Raw genomic sequence first — 26237 nt, forward strand, 5'->3', positions numbered from 1 at the left:
CCGTCTATTGTGAATTCCTAAAAGATTGGCTGGAGAAAAATGAAATAAGCATATATATATACACACACACACACACATATATCACAGAAATGTTCTGGCAAAAAATAAATGAACAAAAGGTCTCGGATATCAAGGTAATATGGGGGGGGGGGGGAGATAAAAGACAAGAATTTGTCACAACAATGGAAATGGGTGACAACACCGAAGACAGAAATAATTTCCGTTTCTGTTGGTAAGAAATTGCACTAACCTGTTTACCATCCTGTGGAAATGGGAGTGACTGCTCTATATATGCAGTAGTTCCTGGAGTAACAAAATCTCAATTAAGTACATATATAATTCAGCATGTAAAACTGTTGAAGAACAACAAATTTTGAAATTTATCACGAATAGCACAAGTAATCACAAATACGGCAAATTTTCGAAGAAGAATAAGAGCTAAAGAAACTTCTTTTGAATGAAAGCAAGGGTTTCAGCCGATTTGAGAACTAGGGTTCTATGTGTGGAAGACAATCTCCAAACCTCCATGGAGGAGGGCTGTACCTCCTCCATACAGCCATTGGGAGCGAATACAGTCTCTTCTTCATCTCCCCCATGTAACACATGGAGACTTTTTGAGAAAGACTCAAAAGTCTCCTTCGTGAATCTATCATTCCATGCAGAAAGCAGACAGATGAGGAAGTTGACATCACTGATGGAGATGTCGAGGGAGATATACAGTACTGGAAACACTCCTTGAAAGATTATGTTATGGGGAAAAAATCTTATTTCCCCTTCTTTCAAGCATTCATTCATCGCAGATGGGGGAAGGAACTGAAATTAGTGCAACTCAAGGATGGATTTTTTCTTGCAAGGTTTGATTCTGAATCTAAAGTAGAGGTCGTCTGTTGGTCCCACCTTTGAATTAGGGTTTGCCCTATTAAATGTCAAGAAGTCCATCAGAGGTTCTCTACAATGAGTTCCAAGCATTTCTGGCTTGAACAATGCATTCAATTGACCTACAAGGTAACTTGGTCATTTCATAGTGTTGAGAAGACTTTCCAAATGATCTAAGGTACATTGTATTGAAGACTCTTCTGCAGACATCTCAGGGTTAAAAACCCTAGCACAGACATTGATATTTTGATACAGAGCTTCTAAGGGGCAATTAGGTCTTTCCACAATGTATTATATCATATTACATTTGTGTATGATGGTACATTGTGTTGAATTGCTTAAATTCACAGGTGTTCTAAGTATTCACAGGTTCAACAGCTGAATTCTCTATTTATTGACAATATCTTTGTGAGGGCATTTTGTTCAATGTATATATGCTGAGAACTCTTATGACACGTGTCTTGTGGTCCTGGTATGAGAATATGCAGGTTGTCATTCTTTGCTAAGTGATTAAGCTTGTGATACATGCCTATACATATACATTTTCAAGGCTATCAATAAGGATGCTTATTGAAGATATTTTCTGAAAAGGTGGCAAAGGTATTATGGTATTTTCAAGAGGGAATTTCAGATAATTCCATGGCCAATGATTGGATATTGGTGACACATACATTTCCTCTTTGATGTACTATATATATGCTGCTGTAGCCATTTTAGGGTTTTAAGCCTTCGAGTGAACCCTTATAGCAAGCTGAATAGTGAGTGTATTGAGAGCTGAATAAGAACACACTTTTCTACTATTATATGTAATGATGAAAGCTTGATTTAAGCTCAGAAATCCATTCAAAGAATACACAAGTGTTGAAAATCAAATGAAGGCATGTAGCTGTGAATTTTATTGGTGCAGAAGCTGGATTGAAGGCCTTAATTTGGTTTTGGTTTGAGCTTGCTGTGGTGCTTGTACAAGGTTGAGGCAAGTGAAACTACATATTTTACATCTGTAAAAAGCATGTTTATGACCATCTTTTTTGCTGCATTTGATTTTGATGTCTCATACCTGTATATCAGCTTGGTTTTCTGGTTTAGCTTGTTGATCTGAACTTATTATCACTATATCTTGCTACGAGTTGCATTTTTATCATCTGGGCAAGTTTTATAGCTGAATCAAGGCTATTGAAGTTGAGGTTTGCACAGGATTAAGGTCAATCCAGTGTTTGACTTTGTGAAACCCAAGTTTTCAAGTTTCTGCAGATTTGAGCTTGTACTTGAGTAGTATTTGTATACACATGCTATATTCATCTTGATTATCATCTAAGCATAACTGTAATGAAGATACAAGGCTGTGGATTCCATCTCTGAGATTGTGGGACTCGAAATTCCTATTTTGCCCCTCAAACCCTAGTTTCAGAGGAATGAAGACTGAGTGTCTGTGTTGATACTTTAAGCTTATTTATCACTTTGATCTTGTAATACAGCTTAAGTATTATTGATTGTAAACCTTTTCATGTATTGTTTGTGTGCTGTGAGTGCTCATTAGGTCCAAGCAAGGGTGCTGTGGACAGGGGGAGTGCAGTGTGCACTTAGTGTTACTAGTGTGTGTGTAAAAGCTGTGAAAGCTAGTGTTTCTTCTTGTACAAGGGTGTGTGCAGAGAGTGAGATAGCTGAGTGTGTAACTACTTGCATACAACTAGTGGAGATTTTATTAGCTGAGGCCAAGACCGAGGTTTTCCCTATTGAGAGGGTTTTCCTTGTAAATGCACTGAGTCTTGAAAGTGTATGTGGAAGTTTGTTGAATCTATTGTCATACTCACTACATTGCATTGATCATACAAAGAAGAAAAGTTTATTACAAGAACCAATTCAAACCCCCCCCCCCCCCTCTCTTCGGTTCATTAATTGGTATCAGAGCTTTGGTCTGCCTTTTTGAGATTTTAACCAACCTGCAGAAGATCTTGTGTAATGAAAGAAGGTCAAGTTACAAACAAAGCACCTGATTTTGATGGATCCAATTATGATTTATGGAAAACAAGGATGGAAGCTTTTCTCATGTCTCAGTCCTATGATGTATGGTGATAGGGAAAAATAAACCTAACCTACCTTGACCTAACAATAGAGGCAACTAAGTGTTGACCAGCTGCCAGACCTCTTCGACTTTCGAACGATGATATTTCCATTGGATAAGAATGATAATATTTCATTATCAAGGATAAGATAAGATGACGTGGTTCAACAGGGTAAGAATAACCTTGGCACAATTTGAAGAAGTCAAAGGGGTAAATCATATCCCCGACAAATCTAGCAACAAACGGATCTCCTCTGATCTTGCAAAAACGGATCTCCTTTGATCCCGCAAATGAACTGAGGGAGAGCGGCTATAAGAATGAGATCCTACCAATCAATAAAGGTACGACAAAAAATGATTATTAAATCCCTGCCTTTCTTTTAGACCTCCGGTGACTGACTTAATCGTTGGAGAGCTTTTGGTAGGCACCACACCGGTGCCGTCAAGATTCATCGATCTTCTATTCTCTTCTTTGCAGGAAAACGGTGTCGTATCGGACCGCGTGGATTTCTCCCCCAACATATGGCATGCAACCATTTATGGTTTTATGGTTCTCATTCCAGCCAACCCCTCTGTAGATGATAAAGTTGCTCTAGCTAATGATGGAAGAGCAGGGCATGATCTATTTAGTGCTCTCAAGCAACAAGAGTTCACAAGAATCAAGAACTGCAAGACAGCTAACAGTGTTGTTAAAGGCGCACCCAGGCTCGCGCCTAGGCTCAAGGCTCAGGTTTAGCACCTGCTGTCATCCCAGGCTCATTGATGTTTACTAGGCGCACGCCTCAGTTGCGCCTCATCCTGTTTGTAATATTTGTTTACAAAAATACAATTGTTCTATTTCTTAAGCCAAAAAGGGTACTTTTGGCAACTTAATAAACAAAAAAGAAAGCCCAAGCATACGATAGAAGGAACTTTTGTACAAAAGAATAAAAAAATAAGAAAGCACAAGAATCAAAGTGTTAACTGAAGAGCGATAGAATGAGATTGTGTGACGAAGACGAAGCCATAGTTGCAAAGATAAACAACGAAGCCACTACAGTTCTTTCTTTCTTTTTTTTTCTCTCTTCTCCTCTAGATCTCCCCTCTCTTCTTATCTTTGTTTACATCTCTCTCTTCGTTTAGTTCCCCTCTCTGTCTTTTTTTTTTTTTTTGCTCTGTTTTTTCTTTTGTCTTTTTTTTTTTTTGGTTAACATATTTATTTCTTTTTGTTCTTTGTTTTGCCATACAAAAAAACACATTTTGCTTTTCCTTTCAAGAAACCAAATTTGTGCTCTGTTTTATGGTTGATGGATTTACTTTTTTATATTTGACTTATGAGATATAAATGTTATTATTGTAGTTTTAAATTTTCAATTGTGCGCCTCACTTCACTCAGGCGCGCACCTCGCGCCTAAGCTTCAAAGAACCTCTAGCGCCTTGGTGCGCCTTGGGCCTTTAATAACACTAATACCTAAACAATGTGGGATTCTCTCAAGGCTGCACATGAAGGGAATAATGTTATCAAGAACAAGATACAACTTCTCAAGGTTCAATATGAAAGCTACAAGATGGAAGAAAGGGAAGTTGTGTCAAAGTACTTATTCAGGATCAGTGAAATTGTAAACAACATGAAAGCTCTTGGTGAAGATGTAAAAGACGCTGAAGTGTGCAAAAAGATATTAAGAACCTTAACTTCAAAGTTCAATGCTAAGGTCACGATTCTTGAAGACAAAGACCTCTCTCAGATGAAAATTGATGATCTTCAAGCCTCACTCACCGCATATGAGATGAGAATTGGTGCTCCTACACAACATAAAAGAGAAGTTGCTCTTAAGGCCAAAGAAGTGGTTGAGGATGCTGAACCTAAGTCTGAAGATGATGATCTTAAAGAAGATGAAGTTGCTTACCTTGCCAAAAAGTTCAGAAAGTTCAGGTTCAAAAAGAAGTCTCAGTCATAACAAACCTGTTATGGTTGTATGTAGCCAATTGTACTAATTCAAAAGGTCATCCTCAGAAGAAGAATGAGAACTTCAATAACATAGGTAGATTTGGAAGGAAGGCTCTTGTTTCAGATTGGGGTGCAAGCCCTGAAGAAGAGAAACCTGAAGAAAGTCAAGGAGATGAGTGCTTGTTCATGGCACTACTTGAAAACCCTATTTCACATATTGAAGAAGACAAGGATAGTGACACTGAAGTGGAAGAAATCCTTGAAGAATGTGAGAGATTGGCTGTAAAGTGTGATCTACAGAAGGTCAAAATCACGAGACTCAGCTCAGATTTACATAAGTCCAAGGGTTTACTCATCAAACAGATAAAATTGAAGCTGTTAACTCTGTGCTCCATTTCATTAGTTGTGTTCTGTGTTTTGAAGTTTCAATCAAACCAGAATGTGTGGACTACCAAAAGATGTAAGGAAGAATTATCACAGGCTCTAGAACAGAGATCACTGAAGATGACTGAGATTTGGAAACACTCTACAAAACAAATTGGAAAAACAGGCTCTGGTGAAGTGTATGCTAAGTTTCCTATTGTAAAGGTTACTAGGTCTAAACATGATTTGCTTGACAAGACTTATCCTACACTGAAGTTCAACAAGTATGATTTTGTCACAGCAGCTATGAAAACTAACAAACTCACTCCTGTGTATATGAAGAAGTCAGACATTTTACAAACTCAGAAATCCAACGAAAGAAGATCCTTTGTCAAGACCAAGATGATGTGGATTCCCAAAAAATTAAACTCAGATAGTATGTTGGTTTACAGCTTTTAAAGCCTGTAACACAAATGACAGATGGTATATTGATAGTAGATGTTCTAGACACATGACAGGTGACTGCTCTAAGTTCCTGTCTTTGAATAAATTTGATGGTGGCTATGGTATTTGGAGACAATCAAAAGGCTAAAATTGTTGGTATTGATACTGTATGCAAGTCTGAAGATCTACCAGAAATCAATGAAGTGTTATATGTAGAGGGACTCAAACAGAATCTCCTAAGTGTTAGTCAATTGTGTGATACAGGCAAGAAAGTGTGCTTTGACAAAGACAAGTGTAATGTGGTGGCTCTTACCTCAGATAAAGTCCTTGTCTCTGCAAACAGATCCTCTGGAAATGTGTACAATCACTAAAGACACTCAACCAACACAGTGCAATTTATCAACTGTAGATGAAGCAATTATGTTGCACAAGAGGCTAGGACATGTTCACTCAAAAAACATCTCTAAGATACTGAAGTTCAAGGCTGTAAAAGGCCTACCTAAGTTAAAGTTCAAAGAAGATCATACTTGCAAAGCCTGTCAACAAGGGAAACAGACAAGGGTTTCATTCCCTTCCAAGGAAGTGAACACTTCAAAGGCACTTAACCTAATTCATATGGATCTCTGTGGCCCTACAAGAACTACAAGCATTGGTGGAAGTAAGTACTCCATGCTTCTTATTGATGACTTTAGTAGAATGGTGTGGGTTTACTTTCTAAAAGAAAAATCAGAAGCAATTACACACTTCATAAAGTTTGTCAACCTTGTTGAAAATGAAAGAGGATGCACTATCACGAAGCTGAGATCAGATTTTGGCACTGAGTTCACCATGAGAGAGTTAGAAAGTTATTGTGATGTTAAGGGAATTATGAAGGAGTTCTCTGCTGTGGCCACACCTCAGCAAAATGGTGTTGTAGAAAGGAAAAACATAACTGTACAAGAAATGGGGAGAACAATGCTACTTGAAAAAGGCCTTGCAAAAGGTTTTTGGGCTGAAGCTGTAAATACAGTTGCCTACATAATCAACAGAGTGCTTCTCAGACCAAATTCAACCAAAACACCCGCCTGCAACTGTTCATTACTTCAAGGTTTTTGGCAGTTTATGTTACATTCTAAATCACATTGACAGCCTCGGAAAGTTTGATTCAAGGGTTGATGAAGGTATCTTTTTGGGGTACTCAATCAAGAGCAAAGCCTATAGGTGTTACAACCTAAGAACCTCTAAAATGGTTGAGTCAATTCATGTGAAGTTTGATGAAAATCCTCAATCCACAGTCTCTAAAGACGAAGGTTTACCTGCAGGGTCAAATGAAGCAAGCTCCTCATCATTAAAACCTGTTGTCCATAGAGAAACCACATGTCCTTTCCCATAGAAGCAAGTACAACTTGAAAACATCATTGGAAGTCCCGAGGAAGGCATTCAAACTAGGGCTAAGAAAAGACTTAGTGAACTTAAACAAGAAGATGATGAAGAATACTGTCACTTTGCCATGCTCTCTTCAATTGAACCAAAGTCTTACAATGAAGCCAAAAATGATGAAGATTAGTTTTTTTTTTTTATAAGTAAAAATATATTAGAAAAGCATTCAAAAGGGGAACGCATCCCTAATACAAGGAGAAAAAAGATCTAAGGACCAATAGAATCCAAGAGATCAAAGAAATCATCAATAGAGGAGCATGCATTTCTACTTACATAACAGAACAAAGAACGAATATGAATTTTTAAAGTAGCTAAAGACGATTCTTTTCCTTCAAAGGATCTGTTATTTCTCTCACGCCACAAACACCACCGGACACAATGTGGAACAATCCTCCAATAATCACGAGCTTGTTCTTTAACAGGATACCTTCTCCAAGCGTTAATCAATTGTGAGGAGTGCTTAGGCATTTTTCAAAAAACGCCAAACATGCAAAAAATAAAACTCCAACAGTCATACGCCACAGGACAATGCAAAAGAATGTGATCCACGGATTCACTATCAGCTTTACATAAACAGCACCAATTAACAATGATGTTGCCTCTCTTTCTCAAATTGTCCAATGTCAAAATCTTTTCCAATGTGGCAGTCCAAACGAAGAATGCGATTCGAAGAGGAGCTTTAGAACTCCAAACAGACTTCCAAGGGAACTCGTGACCAACGAAATTGGACAAACACAAGAACATGGATCGGACGCCAAACCTACCATGAGCTAAAGGAACCCACAAAATATCATCACACCCTCTGCCAATATCCTTCTGCCTATACAACGTATCCAAAAAAACACAAGCTTCATCCATTTCCCAATCCTAAAAGGGGCGCCTAAACTGCACATCCCACGTAACTCCATTGTTATCAAGTTGATAACAATCAATCACGTAATCATGCTTATTGGCTGCAATACTGTAAAGTCTAGGAAAGGAGTGAGATAGCAATTGATCTCCGCACCAAAGGTCCTCCCAAAAACGAACATGGCTGCCATCACGAACTTTGAATCTAATGTGTGTGGAGAAAACATCCCAGCCCTTCCGAATGTATTTCCACACACCAACGCCTCCCGTAATAGTGACTGGAAGGGATGACCAGCCCCCACTCTCCTCACCAAAACAACACGAGACAACTCTTCTCCACTGACGATAGCGTTCCCTTCCAAATCTCCATAACCACTTTCCTAAGAGAGCACGATTAAAAGAAACGATTTTACGAATTCCTAACCCACCTAACCTCAACGGTTGGCAGACTTGATCCCAATTAACAAGATGATACTTAAACTCCTCTCCCCTTCCACCCCAGAGAAAATCCCTCTGAATTTTTTCAATCCTTTCAGCAATAGAGCATGGAATTTGAAACAAAGATAAAAAATAGGTAAGTAGGGATGAGAGAGTACTCTTAATGAGTGTGACTTTCCCCCCCTTAGATAGATACTGCTTTTTCCATCCTGCTAATCTTTTCTCATATCTATTAATCACTGGATCCCAATTCCCAACTCGTGTAGAAGAAACTCCCAAAGGCAATCCTAAGTAAGGAAGAGGAAAAGCACCAACTCCACACCCAAGGACAGCAGCTAAGGAGGAAATATCTGAAACATCCCCCACTGGGACAAGCACACTATTTCCGACGTTAATCTTTAACCCAGAGACCACTTGGAAGCAAGCAAGAATGCACCTCAGATATCGGAGTTGAGAAACTTCAGCATCACAAAATACCAAAGTATCATCCGCGAACAACAAATGGGAGATCTACATCTGATGTTCAACATCTCTGCCAACTCTGAACCCCCTGATGTAACCCAAATCTTCCGCTTTTCTCATTAATCTGCAAAGACCTTCCATAACAATAAGGAAAAGAAAAGACGATAATGGGTCTCCTTGTCGCAAACCACACGAGCTAGCAAAAAAACCCGCAGGTGAACCATTCACGAGCACAGAAAACATAACTGACGAGATACAAGTTTCAATCCATTTTATCCACCTGTCACCAAACCCCATCTTCCGAAGTAGATACAGAACAAACTTCCAATTAACATGATCATAAGCTTTCTCAATATCAAGCTTACACCAAACGCCAGGAACCCCACTTTTTAATCTAGAATCAACACATTCCCCTGTAATAAGAACAGAATCCAAAATCTGCCTCCAACCAACAAAAGCATTCTGTGATTCTGAAATGAGACCATCCAAAACATTACTCATACTAGAAACAAGAACCTTGGCAATAAGCTTATACATACATCCAATTAAGCTAATTGGCCGAAAGTCCTTAATATCAGAGGCATCGCCCTTTTTGGGAATGAGAGCAATAAAAGATGCGTTCAGAGATTTCTCAAATGTACCATGAGAATAAAAATCCTGAAAGGTGCCCATCACCTTAACTCGCACCACCTCCCAACTCTCCTTAAGAACTGCATAGTAAACCCATCTGGCCCTGGAGCTTTGTCCCCGTTACAACTAGAAAGTGCCTTAAGTACTTCCTCCTCCGTGAATGGAATCACAATCCTATCACTATCCAACGCAGATATAGAATTAAAAGGAAAACCATCAAGAGTAAGTCTCCAATCCAAAGTCTCAGTGTAAAGCTGCTAATAAAAAGAAACGATTCCCCCGCGCACCTCGTCCTCCCTCCACAATTCAGAACCATTGACCCGAATACGCCCGATGTGATTACATCTTCTGTGAGCATTGGCAAGTCTATGAAAAAAATTTGTATTACAATCCCCATCTTTTAACCACAAAGCCCGAGACTTCTGGCGCCACGAAATCTCCTCCATAAGAGCAATCTCAGCAAAAACCGCTTGGCAAGAGGCTCTTTTAGAGGGTAATGATTCCCCACTCTGTCCCACCTCATCAAGACGATCGAGCTCAGCAATATCAGCAAGAGCTCTATTCTTCTTCCATTCAAGATTCCCAAACACTTCTTTATTCCACCTCTTTAACTCAATTTTAAGAAACTGAAACTTTCTAGCTAACACAAAACTAGCAGAGCCTGTGAAATTCGCTGCCTCCCACCAAGACTGAACCTTCCCATGAAAGTCCTCGAATCTAAGCCACATGTTTTCAAAACGGAAAGGAGTGCGTCTAGAACTCAAACCACCACAATCAAGAACTAAAGGCACATGATCAGATGTGACTCTAACCAACACAGCCTGAGAGATATCCGAGAAATGCTCTTCCCACGCCCCAGAAATAAGAAATCTATCCAACCGGGAAAAAGTAACCGGTTCCCTACCATTAGACCAAGTAAAGGCCGCCCCTTCCAATGGTAAGTCAATGAGGAAATTACTTTCAAAACATGGTCATTTCTGAAGACCACCTGCCCCCTGTGGACTTCTCAAATGGGGATCTGACAGAATTAAAATCCCCACCTAAACACCAAGGCAATGACCATAAATCCATAACATAGCAAAGCTCTTCCCACAGGACTAGTCTATAGCTATCAGTAACAGGCCCATAAACACCTAAAAACACCCACCTGAAATTGTCTTCCTCCAGCTGAAACAGACAAGACACAGAGAAGATACCCTTCCAACAATTCAAACTCGACAACCACCTTTGATCCCACATAAGAAGAATACCACCTGAAGTGCCTATTGCGTTCAACACTTCCCATTCCACAAACCTACCTCCCCAAAGACTCCTGACAATCTCAACGGTGATAGTAGCCATCTTAGTTTCCTATAAACAAACGACATGAGCACTCCACTTCCTCAAAGCTACCTTGACAACTCTTCTTCTTTTCGGATCATTTAGACCCCGAACATTCCATGTTATAAGTCGTAGCTTCATTTAGAACCAAAAACGATCAATTCTCCTCCTCCTCCCCATTTACCACTTCTGGTTCTTCCCCTTTCTTTAGTCGTCCCATTCTTCTCGTCATAATTAACACAAGAAATCAAATTCTTCACTTCCTGTTCTCCTTTCCGATGGGAATTTCTGGCTTTGACTCCTTTTGTGCCACGATTAGGTTCAGTACTACCATTTCCTGCAACAATTTCGTGAAGAATAGACAAGGTTTGTTCTTCATAACCTTCTGCAGAGACACCCAAAGCTTCGCTTACTGCTCCAATATTCTCAATAACCCATTCCATACCCAGGTCACTGGTCGTCTCCAAACAATTTGGCCGCACAACTGCCAGAGGTTCCATTAAATCCACTTCAGATTGATCAAAATCCGTCCCGGAAGAAGAATCTTTAGGGCAGTGCTGCTAAGTAGGAACATCAACCACTCCTAACTGCATATTTCCCTCTGTTTCCGAAGCATCATGTTCAGTTGACAAAATCACCTCATTCTCAGATGAGTGACTGTTCAAACCTTCAACCGCAGCAAAGAGCCGAAGCTCTTTAAGCAGAGCTACAGCTGAGTCATTATTCAATTTGAAATGTAGATCTTTCCCAACGCACACTATCACTCCATTGAAAAAACCCACACTCCCAGTTGTGACTTTTGAGACATCCAACTCTGACCCATCACACCCTGAACCTGAAGACTCAAAACAACTCCTCTGTCGATTCGAAACATCCTCCACAACATCCCTATTACTTACCACTCCACCCGAAGAAGAAGTAGAAGTAGAGAGAGCATTTTGATAATGATCAGAGCTCAAACCTAGAGAAGAAGTTTGAGATCGTGCAACCCATTTCTGTTTTTCAATCCGAGTCCACCGAGAACCATAGTGACCGACATCCATCATCCTCCTCTCTGATTTCTGTAAATGAGTTGAAGGCTTAGCATGGGCTTGTACTTCTTTAAATGGCTTAGGGCCTGGTTTGATGTTTGGGAAAGAGATAAATAAAGAATTTGGCCCTTTTCGCACCGTTCTATTAGGCCCAACCTGAGTCCGCCCACTTGGCCCGAATCTAAGCGGCCCTTTCTATACCCGCCGAAAAGGCTCAGAACCAAAATTCGCTCTATTAGGTTTAGGCTGAATGAGCCCCAAGATTACCAGGCCCAGTCTTCCTGAACTGTAATGGCATCTTCTGGCCCATCACACCGCCATCCCCAGCCCAAAAAGGCAAATCATCCTCTACCTTATCATCAAAAGATAAGGATAAGGTCAAATCTGAAGGAGCACCCCATCGATCTCCACGTCTACTCCTTTGCTGCTCATCAACGACGCGTTTGGCCGGCGCGTGAAGATCACTTCGTCGTCTACCTCCTATGAACTTCACTGCTTGTTGAATTTCGCGATCCTTCAGCCGCTGCTGAATTTCGAGAACCCCCTCTTTTCCTTTACTGAGAATCTCATTCCATTTCTTTTCCGACATAAGATAAGATCCATCACTACCTTCAAGACTCTCCGCTGAAGGAACAAGCTCCGGCGAGATTTCTTCCCAAATAGCGACCTTGTAACAGAAGGTGTCATCGTTAATAAACACGAACTTCGGATAATCACGACCGGATCGCACTGTTATCCGAACGCTTTCAGCATCCCTAGTCTCGTCCGCATCAGATCTCACATATCCGCGACAAAGCTCTCCCACTTCGACGAATAAAGCATGACACCAGAGATGCAAAGGGAGGCCAAACAACATGATCTGCTTGAGACCTTGATCACTAAGAACACCACAACACCCAACACGAAAGGACCACACGTCGATCCTCAAAGTTGCAGAACCCCACTGTCGTTGCCCTTCTTTCAACACACGTTTGGCCTCTGCCTGAGAAGGAAACCAGAAAAGTAGTAGTGAGTCGGATAACGGTGTTACCCCCACTCCACAACTTGTATTCCAAGCCCGCGCTGCCCATTCTTTCACACGATCACAACTCCCCACCTCCTTATCAAATCTTCCGACCAAACAAGAGGAGAGAACTGACTTCCTTCCTCCGACGGACTCCCCATCAATGTACAGCGACGGTCCTCGGTGAGGAACTGCCGACTTCACTTCCCCACCAAGCGAGATTCTTGGTAATCTTGTAATTTCCAGAAAAATTTCATCCCAACCTAACAAAACACAAATCGCCCCACAAGATGCCCCTAGTGTGGTGAAATCGCACATAGTGACATCATACAGCGGTTAATCTTAATAATCCAACTACAAAGAATTTCCTTATTATAATGAAGATTAGTTACCTGCAATGAAGGAAGAAATAGATCAAATTTAGAAGAATGACACTTGGACACTTGTGCCAAGGCCAGAGAACAAAAATGTCATTGGCTCTAAATGGATTTTCAGGAACAAGATGAATGAAGAAGGTGCAATGATCAGAAACAAGGCTAGATTGGTGTGTAAAGGGTATGCTCAACAAGCTGGAATTGACTATGATGAGACCTTTGCTCCAGTAGCCAGAATGGCATCCATTAGGATGCTTCTATCCTTTGCTTGTCACAAACAAATCAAGGTTTATCAAATGAATGTGAAATCTGGTTTTCTAAATGGAGATCTCAATGAAGAAGTTTACTTAGAACAACCTGAGGGCTTTGAAGATTCACAATCTCCTTTATCTGTGTATAAGCTAAGTAAGGCCTTATATGGTCTTAAACAAGCCCCTAAAGCCTGGTATGAGAAGTTGCATAGCTTCTTGGTGGAACAAGGTTCTCACAGAGGCAAGGTTGATAGTATCTTGTATATCAAAACATATCAAGATCGATTCCTACTTCTGCAGATTTATGTTGATGATATCATGTTTTGTGGTTCAGACTCTTCTTTAACCTCTGAATTTGCAAACCTTAAGAAGACAAGGTTCATAATGTCCATGCTTGGCACTCTAAGGTACTTTTTAGGCCTTCAATTTCATCAATCTTCCACTTACATTTTCATTTCTCAAGAGAAATATGTCGCTGAATTGCTCAGAAAGTTCAATATGGCTGAAAGCAAGATTGTATCCACCTCTGTGCCCTAACACAAAGCTTACACTTGAGTGTACCACAGAAAGTGTTCCTTCCACTCTTTACAGGTCAATCATTTGTAGTTTGTTGTATCTCGCAGCTTTAAGACCTGACATTATATATTATGTGGGCTTAGTGGCAAGATTTCAAAGCAATCCAAGGGCTTCTCACCTACAAGCTGCCAAAAGAATCCTCAGATATGTCAAAGGAACTCTCTCCTATGGTCTTCGGTATCTTCATTCACCATCCTTGCCTGTTACAACTTATTCTGATTCAGAATGGGGTGGTTCTCTACCGGATAGGAAGAGTACTTTAGGTGGTTGTTACCTTCTTGGCTTAAACATAGTCTCTTGGCTAAGCAAGAAGCAAGACACAGTATCACTTTCAATTGCAGAAGCTGGTTCACAGTTACTCTGGATGACGACCACTCTTTCAGACCTTGGAATCCTTTCTTAAGTCCTCCAAAGCTCTACTGTGATAATCAAAGTGATATAGCCATTAACAAGAATCCTACTTTGCACTGGAGGAGCAAGCACACTGATATCAAATACCATTATCTCAGAGATAAGGTTTAATAAGGGTTGATCAACATTACATATCTGCCAACAGAAGATCAACTTGCAGATATCTTGACCAAGCCATTGCTACCACAGAGGTTTTTAACTCTCAGAGATCTTTTCAGTGTTGCTCCTAATCCCTTCTAGCTCTTTTTATTGTTGGTCCTTTCACCTTTTACTTTCAATGTCAAAAAGGGGGAGAAATGGACCTTAATCAAGGATATATATATCCTTTAGAATGCTTTCATTACTGCTCTATTGATGCATTGTTGTTTATTTAAGTTCCTTGTTGATATTCAAGCATATTTTGGTTTTTGACATTCAAAGGCAAAAGAGGGAGATTGTTGGTCCCACCTTTGAATTAAGGTTTGCCCTTTTAAATGTCAAAAAGTCCATCACAGGTTCTCTACAATGAGTTCCAAGCATTTCTGGCTTGAATAATGCATTGACATTCAAGGGTAGCTTGGTCACTTCACATTGTTGAGAAGACTTTCCAAATGATCTAAGGAAGGTAATTTGTATTGAAGACTCTTCTGCAGACATCTCAAGGTTAAAAACCCTAGCACAGACATTGACATTTTGATACAGAGCTTCTCAGGAGCAATTAGGTCTTTTCACACATGTATTATATCATAATACATTTGGTGTTGAATTGCTTAAATTCAAAAGTGTTCTAAGTGTTCACAGGTTCAGCAGCTGAATTCTATATTTATTGACAATATCTCTGTGAGAGCATTTTGGTCGATGTATATATGCTGAGAACTCTTGTGACATGTGTCTTGTAGTGAGAATAAGCAAGCTGTCATTCTTTGCTTAGTGATTAAGCTTGTGATACATTCATATACATATACATTTTCAAGGCTGTCAATAAAGATGCTTATTGAAGATATTTTCTGAAAAGGTGGCAAGGGTATTATGGTATTTTCACAAGGGAATTTTAGATAATTCCGTGGCCAATGATTGGATATTGGTGACACATACATTTCCTCTTTGAGATAGGATTTGTATTGTTGATGTACTATATATATGCTGCTATAGCCATTTTAGGGTTTTAAGCCTTTGAGTGAACCCTTACAGCTAGGGATGGCAATTTGACCCGCCCCCGCGATTACCCGCCCCGCCCCGTTTTTGGCTGTTTTGGGGGACCGTTTAGCTTATTTGGGCAGGGATTGTTTGATGTAATAAAAACCCGTGCGGGTCTGGTGCGAGGGCGGGGAGAGGTCGCCCCGCCCCATCCCACCCCGTTTAGATCGACAAATTACTTAAGTACCCTTATTTCATTAATATATATATTTCTCAGTATATATATTAAGTACCCTACATAACAATATTAAAGTAACAAATAAATTTGATTAGAAGGAAAGTTGCAATGGTGAAGAACTGAAGATGAGGGGAAAAAAAAAAAGAGCAAATCTATTTCAACAATAAATAAATTATGGTCTAAAACGAGGCGAGGCGAGTACCCGTGGGGGTAAAAGTGTTAAACGGTTACAGGGATGGGGTGGAAAGTCGCCCCGTTTTTGCGGTTTTGGGCGGGGACGGGGACAAGGTTTTTAAACGGTTGCGGGGGCGAGGGCGGGGGAGGGTACACCCGCCCCCGTTGCCATCCCTACTTACAGCAAGCAGAATAATGAGTGTATTGAAAGCTGAATATGAACACACTTTTGCAAGATTATATGTAATGATGAAAGCTTGATTTAAGCTCAGAAATTCATTCAAAGAATACACAAGTGTTGAAGATCAAATGAAGGCCTATAGCTGTGAATTTTCTAGTGCAGAAGTTGGATTCAAGGCCTTAATTTGGTTTTAGCTTGTTGTGGTGCTTGTACAAGGTTGAGGCAAGTGTAATTACATATTTTACATCTGCAGAAAGCATGTTTATGACCATCTTTTTGCTGCATTTGATTTTGATGTCTCAGACCTGTATATCAGCTTGATTTTCTGGTTTAGCGTGTTGATTTGAACTTATCATCACTATATCTTGCTACGAGTTGCATTTCTGGCTTGAATTAAGGTTGTTGAAGTTGAGGATTGAATAGGATTAAGGTCAATACAGTTTTTGACCTTGTGAAACCCTAGTTTTCAAGTTTATGCAGATTTGAGCTTGTAGCCTTGTACTTGAGTAGTATTTGTATACACAAGCTATATTCAACTTGATTATCATCAGAGCATGATTGTAATGCAGATACAAGGCTGTGGATTCCATCTCTGAGGTTATGAGACTCGAAATTCCTATTTTGCCCATCAAACCCTACTTTCAGCAGAATGAAGGCTGAGTGCCTGTTTTGATACTTTAAGCTTGTTTATCACTTTGATCTTGTAATACAACTTAAGTATTATTGATTGTAAACCTTTTCATGTATTGTTTGTGAGCTATGAGTGCTCATTAGATCTAAGCAAGGGTGCTATGGAAAGGGGGAGTGCAGTGTGCACTTAATGTTACTATTGTGTGTGTATAGGCTGTGAAAGCTAGTGTTTCTTCTTGTACAAGGGTGTGTGCAGAGAGTGAACAGCTGAGGATATAACTACTTGCATACAACTAGTGGAGATTTTATTGGCTAAGGCCAAGAACCAAGGTTTTTCCCTATTGAGAGGATTTTCCTTGTAAATGCACTGAGTCTTGAAAGTGTACGTGGAAGCTTGTTGAATCTGTTGTCATACTCACTACATTGCATTGATCATACAAAGAACCCAATTCAGCCCCCCCCCCCCCCCCCCCCCCCCCCCCCCCCTCCGCTCTTGGTTCGTCGTTGTCCAACCATAGTGGAAAATGAAGAAAAAAAATGTCAATCTAGAGAGAGATGTTCTGTTTCTCTTCCTATTTGGATTAAGATTTCGGGGTTGCAAATACATTACTACAATAAAACAGTTCTATCCCAGGTTTGCTCGAAATTTTCTTGTCCTTTATTGATAGAAGAATCTCATGCTCGTGAACGGGGTCAATTTGTGTGTGTTATGGTAGTGGTCAATGTGCATACTCATCTTCCAGAGTCTATCAATATTCTTGTGCGTGGAGTGAGTTGGACTCTTTTTTTGGAATAATGATTGGAGACCTAACTCTGTAACTACTACAAGAGAATTGATCATGAAGAGAAGCGATGACCGAGGAAGGTAATTGACAAACCTAATCCAAGGTCGTGGGTCAATGAGTGATTCAGAAGAAGGGTAAGGAGATAGCAGTGAACAATGATGCTGCTGATATGGCAAAGGGTGTTGAGATCCTCCAAAAGGTTGATCAGATTGGAAATTCAGTAAACATTCTATCTTCTAATCCTTTTGCAGCTTTGAGTGAGGATTGTGATCCTGTAACTAATCCAGTTAATGAAGATCCTCAGTTTCAAGCCACAGATGTTTCAACTGATGCAGTGGAAATTAACTCAGTTCCAAAGGATGCTTATTCTGGTCAGGTTACTGATCCTTTTCCATCTGAATCAAATTTGTTGGTCTCTTCTACTCCAGATGTAGTTCATCCAGTTGGCCATTCTACTCAATTGGAAGGTCCCATTGTTCAACTCCTGAGTCCACTGGGAAGGTTTCTTCGGCATCAAAACCTACTGGGAAGGACAATTTCAATGCAAAATGTAAGTAGACCAAAACAAAGCAAATGCCAGTCGTGACTGAAAGAGTCACGAGAAGCAAAATTGGAGATCTTCCTCTTACCAATCTAGTTCCCAATGATTGGCTCCACAAAGGAAGGTAAGGAATTGCATTAATTCTTTTTCACTTCATCTGGTTTGTGTTTTCTGAATTTTCCTCTAGAATCCATAGAAATTGAAGATGGATCCATAATTATGATTCTCATAGTATTGGCAGAATTTGGATTGGCTGGAACACTTTGATGTTTAATGTTAATGTTTTGGGAGAGAGTCCTCAGTTTCTGATGCTCAAAGTTACTCATCCCAGCTCTCAACAAGTTTTTCACTTTACCTTAATTGATTCTGCTAATTTGTTGAGGGAGAGGGTTATTCTATGGTATGATCTTATTCCGTGGAACAATTTGATTTCTGGCCCTTGGATTATTCACAGGAGAAGAGGGTGGAGTCTCTATTCCTCAAGCAGTATTAGAGCAGTTCAATGATATGATATAAAACTGGTTTTGGGGGACTTACCTTTGATCAATGGTTCATGGACTTGGTGCAACAAGCAGGTCTAAACTCCAGAATCTATGCTAGATTAGATAGGGTTCTAGTCAATACTGGTTGGTTGTTGACTTTTCTTTCAGTGGCAACTCAGCCTAAGCCATTCAAGCTTCTCAAGGGGTGGTGCCTCCAAGAAAATATTGTTCCTTTTATCAACCAAGCTTGGCAGATAAAGGTTTCTGGTAATCTATTTAATCAACTTCAAAAGAGGCTTAGAAATGTTAAACAATCAGTGGAAGGCTAGAAAACATTTTTGGGGATATTGGAGAACAGGTGGAGGCTGCTAGAGTTAATCTTGATGCCCTCCTATCTCTTGTACTTTATTGCTTAGTCTTTTGCCTTTTTCCACTATGTACAGTGAAGGTAAGCCCTCCTATCTCTTGTACTTTATTGCTTAATCTTCCATAAAACATCTCATTTAGGTGGGGTGGGGTGGGGGGGTGAATAGCATCTAACTGAAATTCACGTTAGTTAATTAGTCCAGAAAATTCTGAGATGAGAAGAGACAAATGAAAAACCTTTACTGGCAGAAACTATAACATACCAATTGGAGCATCAAAACTCCGGAGCAACTGAACAATAGACTTCACATCTAAACGTCGTTTGATACTTTTGCCAACTAATACTTTCAAGTGAGGAGAATCAAATACCTACAAGGTGAAAGATAATGCTTTAACTTTCGAAATAAGATTGTAATATGATGAAAAAGATACCATATGTAAACAAGATAAACTGATAGAAGAAAGCCATATTTTTTATGCCTAAATAGTCAGCAATCTGTATCAACAATTCCCATCAACAAAGAACTAAAACAAAATGTCACTCCTAAATTACAGAAGTTCATAATAAAACATTGTAAGTACTCAGCCATTTAAGTTGCCATCTTTAATAATTCAATACAACAGCACCCATCAACCTTTAGAACCTATTAATAATTGGAGTTGTCTAATGATATACCTCAATAAAGTTTTCTCCATATATGTTATGAAATGTGTTGTTCTTTCAAGTGCCCTACTTATATCATTAAACTAATCATGCTAAATCAATTTATAAGATTCAAATAAAATAGTGGACCGCTCAGTAGGATTCAAACCCACATGAAGTTCTGACAAAAATTAAAAATGTATGTTCATTATGTAGGCTAGTAGGGACCCAAAGTAGTTATGCTTGCAACCACAAGAACCTCGGGACTGAGTTAAATCCAAACCAGACCATAGCGAATAAAGATTTCAAACAGAATGGCCCATGTTGAACCAACCAACACTGCCTATTTGTCTTACCTTTGTACATTTAAGATTTTTCCTTCAGTAGTTGTCTATGATTCTAGCAACTCGTGATCCTTTCTTATAAATTTTAAGCTAAATAAAACAAGATTGATATTCATTCATCAAAATCTAAAGCACACTCCTATGTGTTTCTTCTTTGGATATATTATATACAACAAGAAAGCATTTTTTCCAACTACTTGGGGTCCGCTATATGAATCATATTTTATCATTCTGCTCTATCAACGGCCATTACATCAGTCAAACCACATACTATCATATCCTTACTAACTCTACCCACATTAACTTTGGTCTTCCCCTTCTAGCATTACCCTCAACGTGGCCCATGTCACTCTTCTTAACCGGCGCACTTAATGGACTTCTGAGCACATGTGAAAACCTTCTTAATCGATTTTCTCTCATTTTATCTCCAATTGGGGATTCTTTTTTCTTTCCCTTTTTAGGTGGTTGTTTCCACTTTGGAGTTGTTAGATCCTCCAAATAAACACAAACTGGCTGATTTTTGGGTAAGAATTGGAATTATTTCTTCATTCAGTCACATTCAACAAAATTCTACGTTTAGATGGATCGATTTTGGTTCAGTTTGAGGGAACCTCTCGCTTATTCCTCGGCCGGACAATTTTGGTTCATTGTAAAGAGAAAGCCCCAGTATCTTTTTCTTCTTTTTGGTGGCATATAGAACCTCATTAACATTGCTTGTATAGTTGTATATTTATCAACCTTTTTAAGAAATGAATATTTTTAGGAAACAATAACAAAGTTTGGTCAGAGGACCAATAAATGTACAAGTATGCAAAAGTCATTGATTCAAGTTAAGGCGCCACAAGAACAAGAGAAAGGTTACCAACAGAAGAGATGGAAGTCACTGAGAAAAGACATGGTGCTATTATTTTTATCATTTTACTCTCCTGTATTTTTGCAATTTTCTCTATATCCTTCCTTTTCCAAATGTGTCTAATATGAGGATGTGTCTCTTCCATTTTCCCTGTTTCCAGAGAATGATAGACTTCTTTGTCTGCAGTATTCCTTTTTTCTGGTCTTGACTCACTCCCACTTAACCTCCAGCCACCATCGCATAACCACAAACCATTGACTAAAATACCTTACCAGGTCCTTCCTCTACAACTAAAACCTGCAATATTTTCAGCACCAAGCAACCCCACCATGTAGCAAGAAAAGCTCATCAGATAATCCCCCAACGAGAAATGTTCAGCCTTTAGCTATGGCCTCTGTTCCTTCAACTAGTATAACAGCTTTTGCGGCATAGAATGGGGGAACTTAAACCTGGAAGCCTGTGGAAAATAAGAGCTAGAGAATAGAAGAGAATGAATTCTTGTATATATTGTTATAATTTAATCCCTTTCGTATCAACACTGATACAATTTGTTAGGAATTAATCAGCCCAGGATCACACACACAAGTATACAATGACAACAAAGAGAAAATAAGATGGAAATAACACACTCAACAAAGAACAAGGTTTACACACGAATGAAGAACCACTCACTTTTATTACAGAAAAGAGAAGATTACAACACTCAACAGATTACCAAGAGGTATTCCACACACACTCACTAAAAGAAGACACACTCTGTTCTTAAGGAATACACTCACTTCAATAATCTCTCTACTCTTCTTACTCTTTTCTCTCTACTCTTCACTCTCTTTGTTCTTCACACCCATTACACAGTTTATCACTCCATATATAAGCAATGCTACCGACTTCACACCGTCTTTGAAGGAACAACACATTTAATATGCCAACACACCACAACCAATCACAACGTACCTTTTTACTTTTTCTTACATTCCTTAACCATTACTTTTTCTTTGGTCAACCATTTCGGCTCTTATATTTGTATAAACCCATCAAAAGGGATTCTCCAATGTGATTTCCTCTTCTATGGGCATTAGCAAGGTGGTGAAAGAACTTTGTATTCCAGTCACCTTCTTTAGGCCACAAGGCTCTAGACTTTTGTCTCCATGATATTTCCTCCATCATCACAATTTCTTCAAACTCAACCTCACACTCATCCCTCCTATTCACCTCCTTCTCACTGAGACCCTCCACTCCCTCCTTCCTATCCAAATCTGAAATTTCAACTAGAAATCTATTCTTACGCCATTCCAGATTGGCAAACACTTCCTTATTCCTAATCTTAACATCTCCCTTCAGTCGCCTAATTTTGGTTGCAAGTTGGAAGATTAGACTGCCCCTAACCTCATAACCAGACCACCAGGCCTTGACCCTTTCTTTGAAGTCCTCAACATGAAGCCACATGTTTTCAAATCTAAACGGAGTTCTTCCTCTCCTCAACTCTCCACAGTTAAGGAGGATGGGAATATGGTCAGAAACTGCACACGCCAAGGCCACCTCAGAAACGTCTGGATACTTCTCCTCCAAATCTCCAAAAACTAAGAATCTGTCCAGATGAGACAGGGTAGGGGATTCCCGCCCACTGGACCATGTGAACTGGCCTCCCTCCATTGGGAGATCAAGCAACTAATGAAACTCAATAAAATCAGAAAAATCAGTCATAGCTGCAGTCCAAGCACCCCTTGAAGATCTTTCACTGGGAGTCCGAATAGCATTAAAATCCCCCCTAAACACCACAAAACTAACCATCTCCTTCTAACAATCCCCAACTCCTCCCACGGCCCTCTTCTCTCCACATCCCCCCCTGGACCATACACTCCAGAAAAGAGCCACTGTGAACCATCTTCCTCCAGTGTAAACAAAAGGGATAAGAATTATCTCCCTTTCCACAAATCAACTTTCGAAACCCACCTTTTATCCCAGAGAACCACAATACCCTCTGATTTAATAACCTCCCAATCCACAAATCTTCCTTCCCACAAACTTTTTATCTCCCTATCTGTTGCGTTAGCCAGTTTAGATTCCGGCAAACATACCACATGCGCCTCCCATTTCCGAACCAGAGCCTTCACCACCTTCCTTTTGTTCGGGACACTAAGGCCCCGAACATTCCATTACACTAGTTTGAGCTTCATGGGCACACAATATCTCTTCCAACCCCCCTCTTTCCCCCACTCCTCTTCTCACTCCCTCCTCCACTCCTCCCCTCATAATTCACATAGGAAATGAGATTTTTCAGCTCTCTTTTCCCCTTCCAGCATAGACTTTTCTTATGTTTCACCAATGCCCACTCATCATTCACCGCTTGGAACATGCCCTGAACTTGCTTATCTTCTCCAGCACATGATAGCCCCAAAAGCTTGCTTTCCCCCTCAATACAATCCATGAACCACACATCATTCGATCCTTCCAAGTTAGATACCCTCTGCACCTCTCTGATTCCCACCTCAAGTAGCCAAGGAGCATTACAACGGCATTCTTCTAGAATATACATCTTTTGTAAGAACTCAACCTTTTAAAAGGAAGAAGTTTTGGGGACCTCAAAACTGCGCTTAGACTTGGAGGGAACTGCTACAAATAAGACTCATATTTAGACCTTGTATTAGACATTCAATGGGTGATGGGAAGACTAGTCCCTTTGGTTTAACTAATATATACTAATAGGCCCTATCCATTAACATTTTTTGGTGAGAGATCATCTATGCCTCAAGTCCTTCCAGAACTGATGCAGTGAGCACTATCAACAGATAACCAACCAATATGTATGGCCAGGTAACAGCCATAGATTGACCCTTTTATCCAACCTCCTTAATAGCCTTCCTCCTTTCCTCTCTTGGAACCCTAGACCAGATTCCATAACTTGGTTTATTTCCTTAAATGGATTGTTCATAACCAAACCTTCTTAGCAGTTCCGTAATGCTCTGGCCTCTAAAGTTCCTTGGAGCTCTCTCTCTTATTTCCCTGATGTGATCCCCAGATTCATTGAAACACAAACTTCCCCTATTTCCTTTCTTTATTGGAAAGAAGTTAAATGAGTTGACTAGATAAAAATAAATAAATAAATAAATAAATAAAAATTCAACATTCGGATTGATGAACTAAACCAATTAATTATATGAGTTGAGAGAAAATCTCTTATAAATTCGCAGTAAAAATAAATAAATCAAACCTCATTTCCTATGTACAAGAGTTAAGTGAAAGCAAACATAAGCAGGTGAGGCTTTTTACCCTAAGATTGGTTGATTGGGTATCATGTCTTGAAGCGGCTCAAAAGATCAAGTGTACGGTGTTTTTATTATTTATTATCATACATGTATTATATTGGCTGATTGAGCAAACATGAGTGGATGGTTAGGAACACCAAGGTAAAGGATTAGTAAAAGAGATTATGTAAGTTATCCAAGGGGATATTTCTGCATGAAAGGAATTTTAATAGTTTCATATTGTGGCCAGCAATCAAACATAAACTTACAACTCAGGACATACCTCTAAAATTTGGCTCCATTGATGCAACCAGCTGTGTTTTCTCCAGAATGCCTATTGAAGATCATAATATTTATTCCTTCAATGTCCTGTCCCAGCCAGAATTTGGTCATATCTCAAGTAAATACAGCATCCTTAGACCTAGACCCTATTCAGATCTGGGTATAACTGTAATTCATAGCCTCATAGGATGCTTCATCTCTCAAGGACAATTTTCCCACATTTTAACCTTCAAATTAGCTCTGACCCCTACTGTCTATCACCTACTACTGGAAAATGACTACAAAGACAAACATAGGTCAATGAATTCTCTATCAAATGCAAACTTGCCTCCCACAAAAAGCTGCCAAGGAATGGCCTCTCCAAGCATATTTTCACCACGTGATATCTGTCCAACTCATGTTGATCAGGCCCTGATAAATATAAGGATGTTCTTTTTTGCTAAGTTGATGCATTCTCTATGCTGCAAGTCATTATCTTCTATGTTTCTCCCCTTAAGTTGTTTTCCATAGTCTTTGCTCCTGTAATATAGGGCGTATGTCCCACTTGATCCGCGTACATATTTTTTGGTCTAATAAAATCTAGCTTATCAATTAAGAAACACATTAAAATTAACATTTCATTTTATAAACTTCCCAATCATCTCCAGACTGAAAAATCGCTGACTTATTGACCATTTAAAAAGAGTCACCAAAACATACAAACAACCTCAATCATCTTACAGTAATTCACTGAGAAAATTCATTGACAAATACACAATTCTCACATAACAAATATACAGCAAGTTCCACCGGTCTTTCACCTTAAAAATTTTATACATGGGCAATAAGAGCTGAGGTATCCATCAGCAGCATCACTAAAACTTTGTAAAACAAAACAAAGAATCATTTACCATTCATCAGAACTAGAAGCTAAAATGAAACGCAACTAATTCTATCCTATTTTATCAACGGTAAAATAAAAAAGTAGAAGAAGACATTGCGCATTGCCACTATTTAATTTTGAGGGAGTGTGTGATTTCGACTGTTTGTGTGATACACAAATATATATATAGACACACACACACATATGCAACCAAAAAAAAAATTCCCCAATACCTGACCTGAACATTATAGCCCGAATCATCGGATTTCAAGAGCGCCAAGGCTCCAGAAAGATCTGGGTCGATGCCAATTACCCATTCATTAGTGGGTCGAAGGTGGGTTTTGTCAGTGGAAAGTGAAATATTCTCCTGAGGGTCGGGGAAGGGGCAGGTGAGAGAATCCAACCAGTTTTCTTTCAGCAGAGCATCAGAGACCTTATTACGACCATTAGCCTTCACTGGTACTCTTCCACTGTCACTCCTCAACACACTCTTTCTGCTGCAACTTGGGACGCCAATTAGCTCTTCACTAGTACTGCTTGTTAAATTTGGGCATAAAGACGACGCCGACGACGACACGCAAAAACTCCTTCTAAATATACCAAAACTTGAGCAAAGTGTTGCTCGTAATTTAGCACAAATCGGAATCATCAAATTCGATTCTGAAGCTAGTGGTTGCCACTGGATTTGGAGAACTTCCATCAAAGTAGAGAATCGGAATGAGTGCGAGAGAGAGGAGAGAGTACAGTTCACATTGATTGTTGGTTTAGCCAAATACGCTCACTATGCATTTGATAAGCGCCGCTTTTCTTTTGAATCCTCAAAACAAAAAATGTTGGGCTGGTTCAAAACAAAAAACCGGGGGTTGGGCTTGTTGAGGTGTCAACCCCAAAGTTAAAAGAAATCCCAACCCTATCCTTAACTCACAAATTATCAGATGTTCTTAGAAGATTTAATATTTAGTGAATTAATTGAATGATAATTAATATTGAACTTTTTAATAATATATTTATACACGGTCGTTAAAATTATTTTCTCAATTAAAGAGTTTGAAATGAACT

General features: G+C 39.5%; 1 protein-coding gene across 3 annotated transcripts in view; it reads right to left on the reverse strand.

Annotated features, from left to right (window-relative positions):
- LOC132268163 (Holliday junction resolvase MOC1, chloroplastic-like) overlaps positions 1 to 26023 on the reverse strand; it is a 40298-nt gene extending 14275 nt beyond the window's left edge. Inside the window, exons 1-3 of one of the 3 annotated variants that reach the window (XR_009469241.1) lie at positions 25417 to 26023; positions 19213 to 19318; positions 251 to 303 (exon numbers count right to left, since the gene is read on the reverse strand). Coding sequence is in view for 2 of the 3 variants with exons in the window: in XM_059768930.1 (XP_059624913.1) it covers positions 251 to 303; positions 19213 to 19318; positions 25417 to 25878 (621 nt within the window). In the remaining variant the exon portion in view is untranslated. The remainder of the gene's footprint in view (positions 1 to 250; positions 304 to 19212; positions 19319 to 25416) is intronic. The other 2 variants (XM_059768930.1, XM_059768931.1) reach the window with 2 other exon arrangements.
- Between the last annotated feature and the right edge of the window lie 214 nt (positions 26024 to 26237).

This window comes from Cornus florida, unplaced genomic scaffold (assembly GCF_030987335.1).
Source record: "Cornus florida cultivar Cherokee Brave unplaced genomic scaffold, ASM3098733v1 CherokeeBrave_3.0.0_Hap2_Chr08, whole genome shotgun sequence".
Lineage (NCBI taxonomy): Eukaryota > Viridiplantae > Streptophyta > Magnoliopsida > Cornales > Cornaceae > Cornus > Cornus florida.